General features: G+C 36.6%; 2 protein-coding genes across 19 annotated transcripts in view; one reads left to right on the forward strand and one right to left on the reverse strand.

Moving 5' to 3' along the window:
• TRDN (triadin) overlaps positions 1-19,140 on the reverse strand; it is a 382,659-nt gene that overhangs the window by 291,038 nt on the left and 72,481 nt on the right. For all 18 annotated transcript variants that reach the window (XR_008505375.2, XM_054505540.2, XM_054505539.2 and 15 more), the window contains exon 5: positions 1,500-1,559. Coding sequence is in view for 17 of the 18 variants with exons in the window: in XM_054505540.2 (XP_054361515.1) it covers positions 1,500-1,559 (60 nt within the window). In the remaining variant the exon portion in view is untranslated. The remainder of the gene's footprint in view (positions 1-1,499; positions 1,560-19,140) is intronic.
• LOC123837126 (ubiquitin carboxyl-terminal hydrolase isozyme L1-like) lies at positions 7,262-8,208 on the forward strand. The gene is given in 2 exon segments (XM_045866069.3): positions 7,262-7,745; positions 7,748-8,208. Coding segments are annotated over 2 exon segments (900 nt in total). The 5' UTR covers positions 7,262-7,291; the 3' UTR covers positions 8,194-8,208.

Consider the following 19,140-nt stretch of genomic DNA (forward strand, 5'->3'; position numbering starts at 1 on the left):
AGTTGAGTTTCTGTTTAACCTCCAGCAGATTGAAACACACAGTCAGTTCAGTCAGGGCTAGCTTAGTTAATCCATACCCAAGAGCTGTGTCCAGTTTCCCTGACCAAAGGAATTAGGGACCAAAAAAAGAAAGGGAACAGTAAGAAGACATTAGTTCCCTAAGTACAAATAAAAATAGGTTTCAATTGAATAAGCTTCAATGTCCTTGATTGTATAAGGATTGGGTGATCAATCTGGATTGAATTCAAACATTAGGATTAAAGACATTGTAGCTGCAGAATGATTTAAGCTCTTCACAAAAAGGAAGTACATAAAGCATATTATAAATGGCATTTTAGGGCGCCTGGGTGGCTCAGTTGGTTAAGCGACTGCCTTCGGCTCAGGTCATGATCCTGGAGTCCCGGGATTGAGTCCCGCATCGGGCTCCCTGCTCGGCAGGGAGTCTGCTTCTCCCTCTGACCCTCCCCCCTCTCATGTGCTCTCTCTCTCTCATTCTCTCTCTCAAATAAATAAAAATAAAATCTTTTAAAAAATGGCATTTTAATATAGATTCACATATTGGTATAATTTAGGGTTAAGTAGAACTTCTATTATTTGAAACCGTACTATTTGCAACGTTGGTCTTCACTGCAGGTAATTTTACATTAGCGAGTTTTGACATAATAAATATTAGACAAGATTCTATTTCTATCCGGAAAAAATTATTTCCTTTTCTGTCCAGAGCACATATTTGCATGATATGGAATTATGAGATTTTAATTTTTGCCCTGACTCACTTAAAAAGCATGCGAGGCTGATCACTGGGGAATCCTCAGCATATTTAGAAATACATCCCTTTGAAAGCTTTTGTTTCCTATACATTTCTTTAAAGTTTTATGACTACAAGGGCCACTCCTAGAAAAGAGATGCTTGTAAAACGAGCAAGACAATGCTGGCCATTATTAACATGCCTCTAATGCAAGATTGCAGTTCAGTTTCTGGATTCACTTGAGTTGAAAGGGATATTAATCATCATGTTGTCACTGTCCATGTACCCCTTGAGGCTGTATACGAACGCTGCGGGGCCATCGCAGTGTGCAGCGAGGCAATATAATGACTGCATTTCTGTGCCAACGACTTTAAAGGTACTGCATGGCATAAAAAATTCAAGGTTAAAAAAAATTGAACTTTGACTTACTACAGTAACAATATTCAAAGAAGAAAAAGTATTTACTAGTAAGTCAACAATTATATTTACAGTACTAGCTGAGAAGGAAAAACCAGTTGTAAATAATTTAAACATTGTCACATGTTTTGAAGTTACTTTGATTCCAACAATTAAATATTACTTATATATTTATACCTGAAATTAACCGAGAAGTAAAGGTACTCATTTAAACACTATCAAAAATGTTAAAACAAGGGAACACTCGACATGAAAATTTTCCTTTCTTCCATACGAGCACACAAAATATATATCCTAAATAAAAATAAGAATAAACACGAAATTAAACCGTTACCTTTAGTTAGTATTTTCCTCTCAGGTTTCTCCTGCTTTTCAGTCTTTTCTTTGTGTATTTCTAGGAAAACACAGAATTTGTAATTTAAAAACTTTTTTTGAAAATGTACAAAATATAAGCTATAGCTATGATCTAAACTTTAAAATTCTACCATGAAGTCTAAATTTTTCCTAAAGGGAAAAAGTCATTGTAACATAATGCTACATAAATCACTCATTTATTGAAATAAAGAAAAAGTTGGATTTACCTCAAAATTAGTGTTATTTGAAAAAGCGTAAGCACTTACATAAATGGGGATATTTTGTCACCATTTTCAGTGCTAAAATTGATCACAAGCTCTAATTATGTTTTATTTCAATTACTCTCAATTCAATTAAGAATCCTTAGTAAGAATGTCATTTAGATTGAGGAAGATTTCATTTTTACATATTATTAAGAATTTGTGAAATGAACTGTAACTACCTAATAGGAAATATATCTCAGAAGTATTGACTCTAAGCTATGTTTATAATCAGAACTTGACATTGCATTTAACCAATAATTACTGCATGCAGATATGACCCATTTCACGGAATAAGTCAGTTACATTTTTTCCTAAATATCAGGTTTTAACAAATATACTTAATTTGCTGCTAGCTTCAGTATACATACATCGCCAAGGCTTGGAAAATGAAGTTAATTCTGAATTCGCAGTTAATTTGGATAGACCTAAATTAAATATTAGAGTTTACAAATATGATTACTACCTCTGAAAAGTGACTTAATAGCGTGGTTTTTCTTAGAAAAATGCTAATGAGTTTTACTTATTTATTTATCACAACTTTATTTCACAGATGATCTGAGATGGTTCTAATCACTGTACACATTTTAAATTCTCCATTTGTAAATGTGAATTTGCATTTTGTGTAATTTTTCCAGAAGCCTAAAATCAAGACCAACTGTCGGAAATTCCTAAGTATCTTCGGAAAAGACAGTGACTTTCACCTGTTAAGGAGGTAATCGTCACTTTGAAAATCTCCCCCCTTGTCTGCCCCATGAATCCCCCAACACACTATTTACAGGGCCAACCCTTTACCCTTAGCCCATCCCTGACTTTGATATGGCAATAGAGATACAAAAGAGTTAAGATACTTAATCACATCTCTGATAAAATTTCTCCAAGTTTCAAAGAAAGATCTTCAAAACCCATAGGAATCTATTTTTCTGCCTCTCCCACCATTTTTTAAAAAATCTCTTCTCTATAGGTCTCTAAATCCTACTCCAAGTGTGGTGTGTTTGCCAGATATCTGCTGGCCACTTACCATCAATTCTTTCTGAGTTGGGTGAATCATTATTTGGGGGTCGAGTGGAGCTGTTCTGTGCAAGCTCTGGTATGTAGCAGCATCCCTGGCCTCTACCTGTTAAATGCACGTAGCTCCACCCCCCGTCATGACCATAAGAAGTGTCTTTAGACATTGCCAAATGCCCTCTGTATGGCAAAAATGAGCTCCCAAGAACATGCTCAGATGACTCAGGACAGTATTACTTTTGCTTATCCTGTGCTCTTGGTTTCTACACTATTTCTATAATTATGAAACAAGAATGTGTTGCACTGTAAATTATCGTATAGAGGTATATGTATGAAAAATTTTGATGTTTTTAAAGAAACGGTGCCCAGTTTGCAAAGGCACAGTAAAGTTGTATCTTATAGGCTATAGACAATAAAGCTAACATAAATCTTACTTAACACACAACACACAAAGAATTTATATCTTTAGAACTGCCTAAGGATATGAGATAACCAACCTAATCACTTTCACTAGCTAGACCTATACTGCCCCAGGCAGTAGCCACAGGACTTATGTGCATATTAAGGACATGATATGCAGTTTGTCCAAATTGAGATGTGCCATAAGTGTAAGTATATACTGGATTATGAAGACTTAGTATAAAAAAGAATGTAAAATATCTCATTAATGATTTTATATTAGTAACATTGGAATGATACGATCTTAGACATATTTAGTGTGATCATTTTGTGTGTCAACTTGGTTAGACTACTATCCCACGTCATTCAAATGAACACTAATCTAGGATTTGCCGTGAAGGTATTTTACAGAAATAATTAAAATCCTTAATCCATAGATTTTAATTAGCAGATGATTCTGGATGACGAGGTTTCCTGGAGAGAGGGAAGAAATTCTGTCTGGGGATGACAGCTTTCATCCCTGCCCATAGATTCAAGTTTGCCTGTGATTTTCCCTGCCTGACTACTGTCCTATGGGTTCTGACTTGCTTAGCCAGTCCCCACAATCACATAGGCCATTCCTTGTAATGAATTTCTTAATACATAAATATATCTGCATAATCTTCTACTGGTTCTGCTTTTCTGGTTGAGCCCTCACTGAGACCCTGATTAGGTTAAATAAGACACATGATTAAAATTAATTTCATATTATTCTTTTTACATTTTAAATGTGTGGCTACTTGAAAATTTTAAGTTGCATGTGTGGTTCACATTATATTACTATCATACAGTGCTGGTTTAATCCTAGGAGCGGGCAGATGACCTTTCTAAAGCCTTAGTCATCCACAGGGTTAAATCTTTACAAGTGAAAAAGAAAATTCAAAATTCTCCCCTGTCAGTACTGTCTTACTTCCTCCCTTCTATTCAGACCAACAGAGGCTGTGGAGATGATTGGTGCCTTGTATAACTCAGGCCAATAAAGCAAGCAAAACGCCAGAGATTTAGAGGAGTCTTTAGATATGCCAAGGGAGTCACCTTTAAGGGATAATTTCTTACTCCTAGTAAGAGTTGATTTGAATGCAGAAATGGGATGAAATTTTCTAAATTAAAAGCTTACATGGAATGCAACATTCATTGTGAGACAAGAAGGCCTTGAAATTGTCATTTAGAAGAATATTTTTCCTTTAGAGGTAGGCTTGCGTGTGTGTGTGTGTGTGTGTGTGCTCCGCAGACATCTGTTTGGCCACTCAGAAGAACAAAGCAGAGGTTCTGCAACTCCCACAGGAGGATCAGACCTGAGTTAGAACTTTCTGCAAGATCAGGCCTGGGTAATCCTGTCAGAGCTTCCTAGCCTAACTCCTTCTTGGGGAATACACTGGATAGGGTGGCAGTTTGTGGGACTACACAACAATGTTGGTCCACAGCTGTGTTTGCTGCAAGGTAGGTGGAAGTTTGCACATCAGAGAACAGACATAAGAAGCAGTGATAGGAGCCACCTTGGCACCCCTTAGCTCTAGCTGTTTGTTTGTTTTTTTATTTGACAGAGAGAGAGCACAAACGGGGGCGGGGAGCGGCAGGCAGAGGGAGAGAGAGAGAGGGAAAAGCAGGCTTCCCACTGAGCAGGGAGCCCGATGCGGGGCTTGATCCCAGGACCCCGGGATCACGACCTGAGTCGAAGGCAGATGCCTAACGACTGAGCCACCCAGGCGTCCCGCTCTAGCTCTTTTGTACACAGAAGCATCTCATCAGAAGGGAATGAGCTCTAGATTGTGACCAGAATTGAAATGAGCAGGCGTCCATCCTGGAGGGAAAAAAATAAAGGGAAAGAAGACAAATCTCAACAAGATTGGGGGTCAAGAACACCATTCATGAAAAGGCAAGGGGGATATGCGTTGCCTGCACCGTTTTTCAAACCCACGGGAGGGAGGTAACCCTAAGGAGGAAGGTAAAATCCAGCATGTTGGCTACTTCACAATAAGTTTTCCTTAAGGAAAGATAAAAATAAATGAAGCTAAAGGAGCATGAGACTGGGAAAAAAATGGCAATGCATCTCTGAGTATTTGTTTTCCATTCTATGGTAACTGGAGGAGCCGATACAACCCAGTTCTGTAACTCAGACCAATCTCAAGGACAAAGCCCTAATATTTTATTTCCCTGATTCTGAACTTCAGCCTTATGCAAAGGACAGCCTCATTGCTCTGGGCAGATCTACTTAGATTTCTCACAAGTGGCGGCGGGGGTCGTGGACTAAAATACACACACATACATAAAATCTTTACAGCTCACAGTGACATATGATGACTTACACAGACATATTTCTGCAGGAACATCATCAACTAATTTTTTAACTGATGATCACTTGGAGACCATTAGTATTTCTACAGCGGCATGGGTAGACTTGCACAGCTAACCTTGTAAAGGTATGTAAACCTACATTTCTCTGCTTAGAGAAGACAAAAGAAATTTATTCCTTATGATTCAAACTTAAGGATAAATGCAATCTCTCTCTCTCTCTCCATGTTTATTGCAACATCTCATTTTCTTTGGGGATTGGATTCTATGACTAGCGTTACTGCCTCTGCCTATGAGCCAGTTCTGTCTGCTTACACTTGAGCTGGAATATGATAACCGTTCAGGCTCCTGTCCAATTGAGTAACAACGTGCTACCAATTTGGACTTCAGAAGGATATTTTTCTCATAAGCAGATGATGTTTGATTTGTTCCTCCCGGCTGCTCTTTCCAGCTAAGAACCGTTTGTATAAGAATGCAAAATTAAATTTTAAAGATTCAAGTCACTAAAGGTAGAACTTTATTGCCCTATGGTTTTCGACAAACTTCCAGGAAAAATAAAATTTCCTATATTATGTTAAAACCAGCTTCCAGTTGTTTAATATTTTCCATAGACTGGCGAATAACTCCATTTTTTGGTAATATGACAAAAATGTATAATTGCATAAAATTGCATTTAACAACATGACACTCTTTAAGAACAGTTCACTTAAACCTGCACAAGTCCTGGATACAAGGGACAAAGAAGAAGGTCAAAGCAGGCATCGTTTACCTCCAAATATATGTGCATTGCAATTAGATTAGCGTCCAATGTCTCTGAAGACGTAGTAAGTCTCAGCACCAGATGCCAGTTGGAATCATAAGGCATTTTGGTAACTGGTAAACCTTAAAGATCATTTTGCGGCTTAGAAGGCACAGAGGTCAAAGTATCTCCATCCAGGTGTAAGCCCGCCCACAGTCCCTTAAGGATACAAGTTTATACTTGAATTTTGAGAATTGGAGATAGGAAAAATAACATGGAGAAAGAGTGACAGCTATCTCAATGGATATGCCAGGAGGCAAAAGGAAATTCCTTTTTCTACTGAGTCATCGGTAATTTTGCCTAAGAAGAGTGAAGCATTACTCCACTGATGTTTACTGTGTCGGAAATGGGGTAAGGGCACTAAAAGATTTACAAAACAGACAAGTTATTTCCACAGAATGTGGGAAACATATTCCAACTTTTTTTTACTACCCCTGATTTTCCTCTACCGCTTTTCTCCAGATGTACAGGGAAGTACGAATGAATATGAGACGTGGAAAAAAAATTAATGTCTCCCTTTTTTGATTCTTACTTTCGATTCTCCCTTTTTCGATTCTTCGATTCTTACTCCCACTCGAAAACTAAAAACATTTGAAGTCATTAGAAAATTTGATCACACTAGGCTTTCAATGCATTTACAAATTTCTTTCATTTAAGGAAGGCGGAGAATTTCAACCTTGGATTTTACGCTTTATGATTCAAGGAAGGTAACAAGGAAGTATACCCTCCTCAGCCAGCCTGTTCTAAAGTCCAAAGGCAAACAAGAAATGAGGTTAGAGTCCAATATCTCTGAAGACTTGTGAAGTGCTGGGAAACAAGAAGTGCAGATATAATAATTTATTATGTTGCTGAAAATAAGTAAAAATCAGTGATATGTAGATTTTTCATTATTTCTACATTGCAATGATCATTGCATGATTATTGTAATAATTATCATATGGAAAATGGCATAAATCTACATTATTCTAGGCGAAGATGCAGCTCAAACCGATGGAGATTAACCCCGAGATGCTGAACAAAGTGCTGGCCCGGCTGGGGGTGGCCGGCCAGCGGCGCTTCGCGGACGTGCTGGGGCTGGAGGAGGAGGCTCAGGGCTCGGTGCCGGCGCCTGCCTGCGCGCTGCTGCTGTTTCCCCTCACGGCCCAGCATGAGAGCTTCAGGAAAAAACAGACTGAAGAGCTGAAGGGACAAGAAGTCCGTCCTAAGGTGTACTTCATGAAGCAGACCGTTGGCAACTCCTGTGGCACCATCGGGCTTACCCATGCCGTGGCCAATAACCAAGACAAACTGGAGTTTGAGGATGGGTCAGTCCTGAAACAGTTTCTTTCTGAAACGGAGAAGCTGTCCCCTGAAGACCGAGCAAAATGCTTTGAAAAGAACGAGGCCATTCAGGCAGCCCATGATGCCGTGGCGCAGGAAGGCCAATGTCGGTAGATGACAAAGTGCATTTCCATTTTATTCTGTTTAACAACGTGGATGGCCATCTCTACGAACTTGATGGACGAATGCCTTTCCCAGTAAACCGTGGCACCAGTTCAGAGGACTCCTTGCTGCACGATGCCGCCAAGGTCTGCAGAGAGTTCACCGAGCCTGAGCAAGGGGAGGTCCGCTTTTCTGCTGTGGCCCTCTGCAAGGCAGCCTCATGCCCTGGGGGGGATGTAGCCTTTTCCCACCCCTTTCCCTTATATGTGAAACCCACCCTCACCAATGCAGTCCAGAATGCTTCAGTACTTGCGGAACACAGCTGTTCTCCTTTGGTTCTGCAGTTACGCTCTTCCCCTCGGCCACACCCAAGCACTAGCTTTGTCGATCGAGCAGTTTGGTATAAGCTTCAGATGGTTCCCCTCCCCCGCCATGTATGTATTGTACCTCAATAGCTAATGCTTTATTTTTTTTTTTTAAGATTTTATTTATTTATTTGACAGAGAGAGACACAGCGAGAGAGGGAACACAAGCAGGGGGAGTGGGAGAGGGAGAAGCAGGCTCCCCGCAGAGCAGGGAGCCCGATGCGGGACTCGATCCAGGGACTCCAGGATCATGACCTGAGCTGAAGGCAGTCGCTTAACCAACTGAGCCACCCAGGCGCCCATCAATAGCTAATGCTTTAAATGGCTACTACTTTGGTTTGCGTCTGTAAGTTAAGGCCTTGGATGTGGTTTGTTTGTCCTTAAAAGAAATAAAACTTTTCTGCTGATTAAGAGATGAAAAAAAAAAATCTACATTATTCTAATATAATTAAAATACGCATTTTGTTAGGAGAACTAGACATAGATAACTTGTTAACAGATCTATACAAAGATATTGTTATCTCTGACATGTATTAAAATACAACGTAGTGTTTAAGATAATCGATGCTGGAATCCATCTGCCCAGTTGAAATTTGATTTCTTTACTTACTAGCTGTGCAACCTTCATTTCTTCGTCTGCAAAATGAGGTTCTTCTTTTTTTTTAAGATTTTATTTATTTATATGACAGGGAGAGAGAGACAGTGAGAGCAGGAACAAAAGCAGGGGGAGTGGGAGAGGGAGAAGCAGGCTTCCCACGGAGCAGGGAGCCCAATGTGAGGCTCGATCCCAGGACCCTGGGATCATGACCTGAGCCGAAGGCAGACGCTTAACAACTGAGCCACCCAGGCACCCCCAAAACGAGGTTCTTAATAGTACCTTCCACATAGATTTACAGGAGGATTAAAATAAGTTAAAACGTAAAGATTTTAGTATAGCACCTGATTATCGAGTAGCATCCTGTAAGTATTGGCTATTATTATTATTACTTGTCTCTCTCACTAAATTCTAAATTTGATGAGGGCAAGAATTATGTCTATTTTGTTCCACTTTAATGTTGAGTGCACAATGGTGACTATCATATACTAAACACTTGATAAATATATAAAAATTTTAAAAATAAATATTTTACATAGGATTATGAGTTATAAGCTCGTACATAATATAGAAAGTGGTGGTGGATCATATCTCACCTGTTCTTTATGAACCTACTCCTGATTTAAGTACTGAAATAAGTATAGTTGAAAGTTTTGAGAAAGTAAAATGTTGCATTTCTAATCATTTTTACCTCTTATTAGAAATCCTGAGGAAAGTTGCAGAATTTTACTATTTGTGGAAATAAAATAATGTATGTGAAAGGTATTCATAAATAGCAACACTTGTACAAAAATTAGATTTTTTTCATGATGTCTTTCTGGAACACTGAAAAGCTATATAATAATCAAAGTAAGGATATTGAGTATTTTTAGTTTTTTTTAAATACCAGTACTAATTAATACTAGTACTAACACTAATTTTTAATACTAATACTAAAATAGTTTTTAATGTTTTGCCTTATTTCAAAATTTATTCATAGATGTTTATATAAAAAGTAAGTCAATCTGAATTGAATATATTATACTTGTAATAAAATGTTGACAATAAAATATCATGTCTATTTCATTAGAAACAAGTGGTGGCAAGATTTAAAAATAGGACATGCGACTTAACATAGCTTAAAGGAAGGGGTCCAAAATTTCCATCTCCTTTTTTCTACATGTTAGATATTACTGCAACTGTCTAACATTCCCTATTGATGCTTACTTATAGTATTTCAATGATAATCTGCATTCTCCTTTGTCTGATAGCATTTGCTTATATACTTACAGTATTTTATATACAGAAATACTGAAATTTTGGCATCTGTTACACATATTTATGCTGGACATCTGAGAAGGTAAGTATAGATTTTAGCGATCCTTTTGGTAGCCTAAAATGGAACTTTTAGGTGCAAGGGAGAATTTTCTGGTTCTCACAGTGTGTTCTCCCTGTCCCACAGGAACATACAATTATTGAATAGACAAAAATCTTTAAAAATTCTCCAAATTAGAAGTGAAGATTAATTTCATTGGCTTGATTCCCCTTTTTCATCTTTAGGCTGTTTAATTTTTAATCAATATATAATCGTCTAAGCTCTATGTCTCCCACAGTGCCAGTGGTAATCATAGATCAACAGATTTCCCCAAGATTCTGAGCTCAACTTCCAAATATAATTTGGGAAGACAGGCCATGGCACTTAAAAATGGGAGGGTCAATAGCAGCAGCAATCAGTGGGATCAAATCAGTGAAAATAGATTGTGCCAAATGATTCCTAAGAATGACCTTATTTTGTAGTGAAGTCTTTCTGAGTTATTTTGTATGTTGCATATATTTTGCTTATGATAAATAGTTTTTATCTACTTATAACAAAGCTTATTGTTGAATAGTTTATAATTTCATTTAAGATTTACATGGCCAATTTAAAGCATATAATTTTTCTCTGATAATATAATACATTGTTAACAAATTAAAAATATTATCAATTCAAGATTTTAAAATGACAGACTCAAGAAGTTAAAAAGATAATCTCTGTCACGAAGGCAACCATCCTGATTCTTTTAGATAACAACCAAGTTTATTAAATTATTATGAGTGTTGTGGATTTCAATGAATGCTTTTTATCATTATGTTTTCTCTACATATCTCACAAGCAGTAGACAATATGAAATGCCTTCTTACAATTTTTCTTATTTTAATATTGAAAATTCAAATTATTCATTTGAACACAGAATCTCGATTTGTAAGGTTTTGCCAATTGTGATTAGGACACAAAAGTCTAATTATGATGAATAACTAAGCAAGTCTAGTTATCCATTTAGTGGCTAATTAAGGATCATTAAGGGAAAGTATTGTATTGAATTCTCAATATTTTAGAAAAACATTCTAAATGATGTGTAGGTATTTGTACTTTCTATGATTTTTCTGATAATTTTTCTGTTATACTGATAAAACAAATTTTGAGGAAAGCACACTACTGACCATTAATGAAGAGTATAAAGAGGAATATTTTCTTTTCCTCAAAGCTACCTAGTGTTTGTGATTAAGTTGGCATACACTTCAGATATAGTGATAGACAAATAATTGAGAACAGTTTCCTTCAGGAATGTCGAATCCCATAAACATAAAAATGCTTTGGACCTTGATTTATTAGATTTGATTGCTTGATAAAGTTTTGTAAAATAAGCTCGACTTTTTCAAGAAAAACTGTAGTCGCAACACTGCATACTCTTGACCTCTACAAAAAATTTCAAAATAAATATGATGATACCTGTCCAACCTCATTTTTGCCATTAACTCAGTAATCTTAGGTTAATCCATTTTTATTCTTTGAATTGTATTTTTTCCATCTATAAAATGAGATACTATTTCCCATATGTTCATAAGCCAGACAGAGGTAGAAATGATAACAAGCAATACCTTTTATAAGATAATCCCTGGTGGACTTTATGGATTTGGATGACGTTTTGGCTGTGTTAGAATGTGTGTTTCATATTTGATGATATACTAGACAAAATCAATGTGGCTGTGCACCAGAGTCATCTGGGGAGATATTAAAATGTATTCTTGAGCTACAGCCCAAACTTAATCAATTAGTCTCTCGTGGTGAGGAAACTTTTAGGGATCTCCAATTTAAATAAGCTCTCGGGTGGTTTCAGAACCACAGTCAGAAGTAGGAACCACCGTCTAGACCAACATTCCTCAAATTTTAATGTGCATATGAGTCACCTGGGGATATTCCTAAAATGTAGATTTTGATTCATTTGGTCTAGATGAAGCCTGGTTCTGCAATTCTAAATCACTCCCAGATGATGCTGATGCTGCTGTTCCTTGGATCACACTTTGAGTTGCAAGCTCTAGTCCAGACAAAACTCTTGGTAAAATGATTAATATAAGACATCACAATTTAATCATAGAATCATAAAATATTACAGCTAGAAAGAACCTGGACATCAGTAAAATCCAGCCTCTTTGTTTTATGGATGTGAGAACTGAGAGCCACTGTGGTTAAGGGACTTAACCATAGCAGGTTAATAGCAGAAAGGGAAGCAATGCAAATATCTTCTCATCATATTCCTTCAAGTCTATCTCAATCATGTTTAAAATGTTGATGTGGTCAGCTGATGAGCATCAATTGTCAATAGTTATTCCAATAGTCTAGGGCAATGTGACAGTGTTATTAATTTAGTTTGCATTTTATCATTCATGGTTTGGTATTTTTTTAATGGTAAATTTATAGAGAAGAGCAGTCACTATGTATAAACAAAACATGCAATTATCCACTTATTTTCGACTCTCTCCCTTCCTGGTGTCACAACGCATAAAATCACTCATTTCTAGAATTAATCATTTGGGTTGCAATGGTACTCATCCTGGTTGTGAGTTAGAAACACATTGGGGAGGTTTTGAAAATACAACGGCTTAAGGCTTGACCCCTGGAGACTGTGGCTGGGTAAATCTGAAGTGGGAAGGGATCTGGGATTCCAAATCAAAAAGACGTCTGTGGCTTTCCTGCTGGACTTCATTATTGTAAGAGCATCCCTCCTCTAGTTTCAGGAACCAGTCCTTTTCCAATCTCAATATAAAAAGTTTGGGTGATGCTAAATGCATTCTTTACTCCCAAGGGTGAGTTTATTCCCTAGGTCTTGACAAAGCGTGTGTCGCAGGTCCCTGGCCAGCTGATTGGTTCCAAGAAGGGTGTGTTACTTGATACAAATCAATGAGAGTCCACTACATTGTTTTTGCTGAAATACTTGAGGAAAAGCACAGCCTCCTCTCTGAGTTGCTAAAGTAAAAAACGTTGGGCCTGAAGCTTCTGGCCCTCATAATTGCCACTAGAAGAGGAAAGTCAGCCTGAGAATTAAGCAGATGAAGGAAAGCAGGGTCAGGAGCAAAGAGAGAGGATTTACTAATCACGTTATTAAAAAACCTGTATCCAGCCATCCTTGAAGTCAGTTTTACTCTTGGATCTTTCAGTCACTCGAACCATTAAAGTACCCTTTCCATTAAGTCAGTTTGAAATCTATTTTGGTCTCTCGTCATTTGAATCTGATGCACAGAGTTGAGAAGCACTGGGAAGTTTTCTGTTTTGCTTTTTGTTTGTTTGTTTAATTTGTTTTATTTTTCAACAAACCATTCTAAATGAAAATACATAATCTGGACTATGTAACATTTTAAGCCATCTGTATTAAACCAACACCGCATTTCTTATGATTTTAAGAAAGGAAACCTACACAACTGGAGAGAAAAGAGTCTGGAATAACAGCTTCTCACTCAGACACTTCTCCATTACTTATCCAATGTGATTTACAGGAAAGACTGAAGCAACCCTCAGATCAGATTTTGGTGCCAACGTCAGGGTGAATAAGAAGGGTCTCTGAGACAACTCAACTCCAGCCCAACCATTTTATATATTTCTTGTCAGAGCAGGAATAATCTCAGTGCTTTTTTGGGGCATGTTCCTTCAGGCTCTGGTTTTACCTACTTATTATCTGTGGTAGTATTTACCTACTATTATTTACCTCCTATCATCCTGGTTCTAGCTTGCTTCCCTCAATAGAGGTGAGCTCTTTCTAGTAGCATAAGATACAAAAGTCACAGGGGTGCCTGGGTGGTTCAGTCGGTTAAGTGTCTGACTTCGGCTCAGGCCATGATCTCAGAGTCCTGGGATCATGCCCCACATTGGGCTCCCCGCTCAGTGGGGAGTCTACTTCTCCCTCTGTCCCTCCTCCTGCTCATGCACTCTGTCTCTCAAATAAATTTTTAAAAATCTTTAAAAAAAAAAAAAAGATACAAAAGTCACCAGGGGCACCTGGGTGGCTCAGTGGGTTAAGTGTCTGACTTCGGCTCAGGTCATGATCTTGGGGTCCTGGGATTGAGCCCCACTTTGGGCTCCCTGCTCAGTGGGGAGTCTGCTTCTCCCTCTGCTCCTCGCCCTCCTCATGCTCTCTCTCTCTCTCAAATAAATAAATAAAATCTTTTTTAAAAAGATACAAAAGTTGCCTGACCCGGTAGATCCAGAGTTCACTACAGCTGCAACCCCATGGAGAAGTGAATCTCTGGATCACTGACCAGATACATCTTCCTTCACCTCAGCCTCCTCAGACTTCTTTATTCTGAGTCCAACTCCAAGCCTGCTGCCTGTTCTCTTGGGGCTTTGTCCCCCTGCCACTGTGGGTCTGATCAATAATCAGAACAACAGGCAGAAGATAAAGCAGTGGGTTCCTTGTGTAGCCCAAGGGTAAAATGCAGCACTGCAGTTATGGAGCTGAGTTTTGATCCAGACTTACTAAGTGAAGGGGTCCAAAGATAAGTGTATCTACTTAACAAGGTTACTAGGGCCAACCTAGTCACCAGTATTCTGAGCCTATGAATATTAACAAGATTAGTCACCTTTCCATTTCCTCTCCTTTTTTCACTCACCATATTTTTCAGACACTTCATGCTCAGCCTGGTGCTAACCACTGAAGCTGCCAGTAAAGATGGATGCAACAAAATCTCTGGCAGGGAAACGTGTCCATCCATCTTACTCCCGATGACGTGATACAACCTTCTCAATGGCCTAATCCTAAAGTCTTGAATATTTATGATGCGCAAATTTCCTGGCTCTTCCTTATTCACCCTGACTGCAAAGAGCTATTGTGGGTTTCAATCAAGGGAGAAAAATACACAATGAAAGACCTGAGTTTAAATTTACTGGGTTCTTTTCAACCCAAGGAGCTTTAGGGAAATTTAAAAACATGACTATAAGGAGAATGTAATTTGTTCTGCTCTAAGTAGAGAAGAGCCTTTTCCTCTGCTGTTGACATGCATCAGGTAAAATCTCACAGAACATCAGCCTTCATACTTGGGTCCCATTCAAACTTAAGGACAGTTCCTTGTTTCAAAGAGCACATAATTAGGAAGCACGGAAATTCAAAGTAATGTAGTGAGGCATCTAGTTCTTTCCTATAAGGCAAGCAATGATTTAACACATAAGGCCACTATGCTCCTGAAATTGAAAAACAGTTCTTCCTTCCCAAAAAACTGAGTGTGTGTAGATCCAAATGACTAAAACTATTCTTTCTGAACTTTAAAACAAGATGTCTGAAAATGACATTATAAAATGTAACTTCTTGCTAGGGGACTATTATTGTCTTCTAAAATTACATATTCCAAAGGACGTAACTGCTGTAATGATTATTCTTATATACAGAGTTACTACAGACCGAGATTTAACTAAGAATAAACTGTAAAAAGGAGTAAGTATATTCATTATGTTGCACTTGGAAATGTTAGCACAAAAAATTTAAAAAGTTATATCTCCACTAAAGAATTATACTCTCTGTAAATGTTTACCCAATCTGAAAAGTCAGCATCACATAAATACCAATATAGAAGTATGAAAGCAAAATCATACTAGGTTTATGACAAACCGATACTTTATTTTTGAAAAAGAAATAGAAAAATACCAACACCTGTTATGAATGGAGATATATTTTTAACTTTGCTTTAAGAATACTGGATTTTCTCTCTCTCTCTCTCCCTCTCCCTCTCCCCTTCCCTCACACCCTCCCTCACTTTGTCTCTCCTTCTCTGTATCTGTGTTGGCAAGCCTGTGATTAGCTTTGACTTGGGAGTATTTATGAGTAATTAAGAAAATTAAATTTATGTATTTTTATTATATTTCTATTTTTGCCTAAAATAGCTTTATTCATTTGCAATATAGTTATCATTATTCATTTTTCATCCTCTTTAAGTTCAGCTGTATATGATCACCTCATCATTATCAAATATGCAATGCCCAAATTATTTTATCTCATTTACTATCTCAATTGCTCATCTATTCATTAAACTCTTTAATAAGGTCTTTTCAGTACATTATACTAAATAAGATGATCTTTGACTCATTTGCAATCATTTTGGCTATAGAATACAATGTTACATTGATCTTGCTATTAGTAAGGAATAATTAACTTTATTAGGCATATCACATAAAAGCTCCATTACCGTCATTTATTTTTTATCTTACTCTTCTAAAGATTTTATTTATTTACTTAAGAGAGAGAGTGAGAGAAAGAGAGAAAGCAGGAGCAGTGGGAGGGCCAGAGGGAGAAAAAGAAGCATACTCCCCACTGAGCAGGGAGCCTGATGTGGGGTTTGGTCCCAGGACCCTGGGATCATGACCTGAGCTGAAGGCAGACGTTTAACTGGCTGAGCCACCCAGGCGCCCCTATTTATTATCTTATTTAATAAACTTTTATCATCAACTTTTGGGATGCTGTACACAAAGACTTATATGTTCTCCTCTGCCTAGCATGTTGCTTGACACGTAGAAAACACTTGAAAAACAAACTTACTGAAGGGATAAAACATGTCAGTGTTCTGAAATAGCGATTATTTAGGGATACGCATTGTTGACTACAGTCGAACCTTGGGCCTTCATGCTCTGTTCTCACTCAGAATCCTCAGGTCATCCAGAACACAAAATGTTCATTTTCATTATAGAGACATTAATTTTTTTTTACTTTGACATTACCTTAGAAAACTTTGGGAAACTGCATCTCCTTCTATATTTTGAAGATAACTTCTAAATGTTTTTATCGTAAGTCAAAAAGTTACAATTAATAGATTATTATAAATTTTGAATTTTGAAAATAAATTGCTTCATCTAGTTAAAAAATCAGGTTGATGGACTCTAAATACCATAATATTTTGAGATTCTGCATTACGGATTTAAAATAACAAACAAGCTTTTTTAACATCTGGAAATTGTATAATTTTCCTTTTTTTCTTTTGGAATTCACATTTTCATTCCATTTCTCTCACAAAATTTTATTCAAGAACAATATATTTTTATCATTGGAAATTTTTTTCTTGATTATACTATCACACTTCTCTAGAAAAAAATTATATATTGAAATTTAGAATTTCTTTTATATCCCCTGATTATAAGAATCTAAAGGTTAATACCTCACAAATTTTCATAAAGTATTAAATCTGAACAGCAAAATTTTATTAGAAAGGCATCTATCTCTTTGTGAGATACATACAACTTTAATTAGTTCTTGTATTTGTGGATATGATTTACAGATGGAATTAGGTAAGATTCAATGACAAATCTAACCCTTTTGTTTACTTTTAAAGACACAAATGTTGAGAAGCCTTTTGAGCAGGCATGCACACCTGCATACATATGCCTCATGCATGTACATGTATACAGAGCTACACATACATGCACCCACACAAACACAGAGATGACACTTTTATTATGGTAAGGTTATTTATTTTTTTCAATCTTCTTCCAAGTAATGATAAAATAACATAGGGAATCAACAAGGAATTTATTTTCAATGATCTCTCAGCTGAGTAACTAATGCCTTCTTCAGTTATATTGGAAACAAAAATTTGAAAAACACATGACTTACAAAAGGTTTGTTACTCAATTCTGAGTTTCCTGGAAGTAAAATGATTTTATCAGACTCACCAAAGGACTGCTAGATATTTCTATTACTCTTACTCAGGAGTACCCTGTGTAGCCAACCAATATATTCAGAAAGGGTGAAGAAAAATCAAAATATTATAAATGGTAATGATTCTGGATAAAACGATATTGTCTTATGTACCTTGAAATGTATGTCTTACTTTAGGTATATTTCATCTAGACCTTGGATGCTGCTCACTTTATTAATAAAAAATGTTTGCCATGTTAGCTAATGGGACCAGCCTTTGTTTTCAAGCCTCTTACTCAAATCAAATTCACCTCTCTCAAAAAATGTAATTTTGTTTTGCAGTTCAAAAAATTTTAGTTTGCATCTGGAGGAAATTATTAAGAAAGCATAAATTTTGCAACACACCTGGGAGATATGTTATTAAAAGTAGATGAAAAGGGCGCCTGGGTGGCTCAGTTGGTTAAGCGACTGCCTTCGGCTCAGGTCATGATCCTGGAGTCCCTGGATCGAGTCCCACATCGGGCTCCCAGCTCGGCGGGGAGCCTGCTTCTCCCTCTGATCCTATCCCCTCTCAAGCTGTTTCTCTCTCTCTCTCTCAAATAAATAAATAAATAAATCTTTAAAAAAAAAAAAAAAAAAAAAAGTAGATGAAAAGATTAAAATGACATAGATTTAATATAATAAATTTATTTTGAAAATAAGTTATAAAAACCAATATTCGATTGTACATTATTTTATTTGTACTAATGTCATGTAATCTAGAGGTAAGGTTTTAAACTGTTTGTGAAACCAAGATGTGATAAAGAGTTTGACATTTCAGCAATATATGTGTGAGGGGGATATCAAGTTCTAATGTTTTACTTTTGGGACTAAATAAATGTTTCAAATATAAAAGAAATAACTTTAATAATTTTGTTAGCTACCATCAAGTTGTATAATTATTAAGGAAAAGAGACTATGTGTTAAATATATACATTTACATATATATATAACCAATAGCTAGCATATAACTTTATATTTTTTATTAATAGGAGGTAAAAATACATATAAATAACATATGAATAAATGGTACATAATGTAATATGCATATATACATACATACTTTCATATATGTATATAGAGAGAGTAAATTAGGTCTGCAAATAGCATCTGACTTAATTTTTTGTCAATAGGAGATACAAAATATTAAACATCTTACATTAGCTAAATAAGATGAGGTTTGACTACAATTAAATGTTTTATAATATAATTACATAAAGTATGTTTTAAATTCCTTTTTGAACAATACAGAATTAATCTGAAAGTTATCACAGAAATGTGGCCTCTCTGGGTTTAGTCAATGCATCTTTAAAAGTTTGGTTGTGTCAGAACATATCCCAGTTATATTTAAAAGAATCAGTGTCACCAACCTACAGTGCTGTGGTTGTTTCAAAGTGCTCTTTCAAGCCAATGGCACTTCCTAAGAGCAAGTATTGATAATAAATGAAAAGAATTACTTACATTTAAATTTTTAAAAGGTATTTTTAGCTTTCA

This window comes from Mirounga angustirostris, unplaced genomic scaffold, assembly GCF_029215605.1.
Source record: "Mirounga angustirostris isolate CCGP_5_RB_7025 unplaced genomic scaffold, mMirAng1.0.hap1 SCAF_8, whole genome shotgun sequence".
Classification (NCBI taxonomy): Eukaryota; Metazoa; Chordata; class Mammalia; order Carnivora; family Phocidae; genus Mirounga; species Mirounga angustirostris.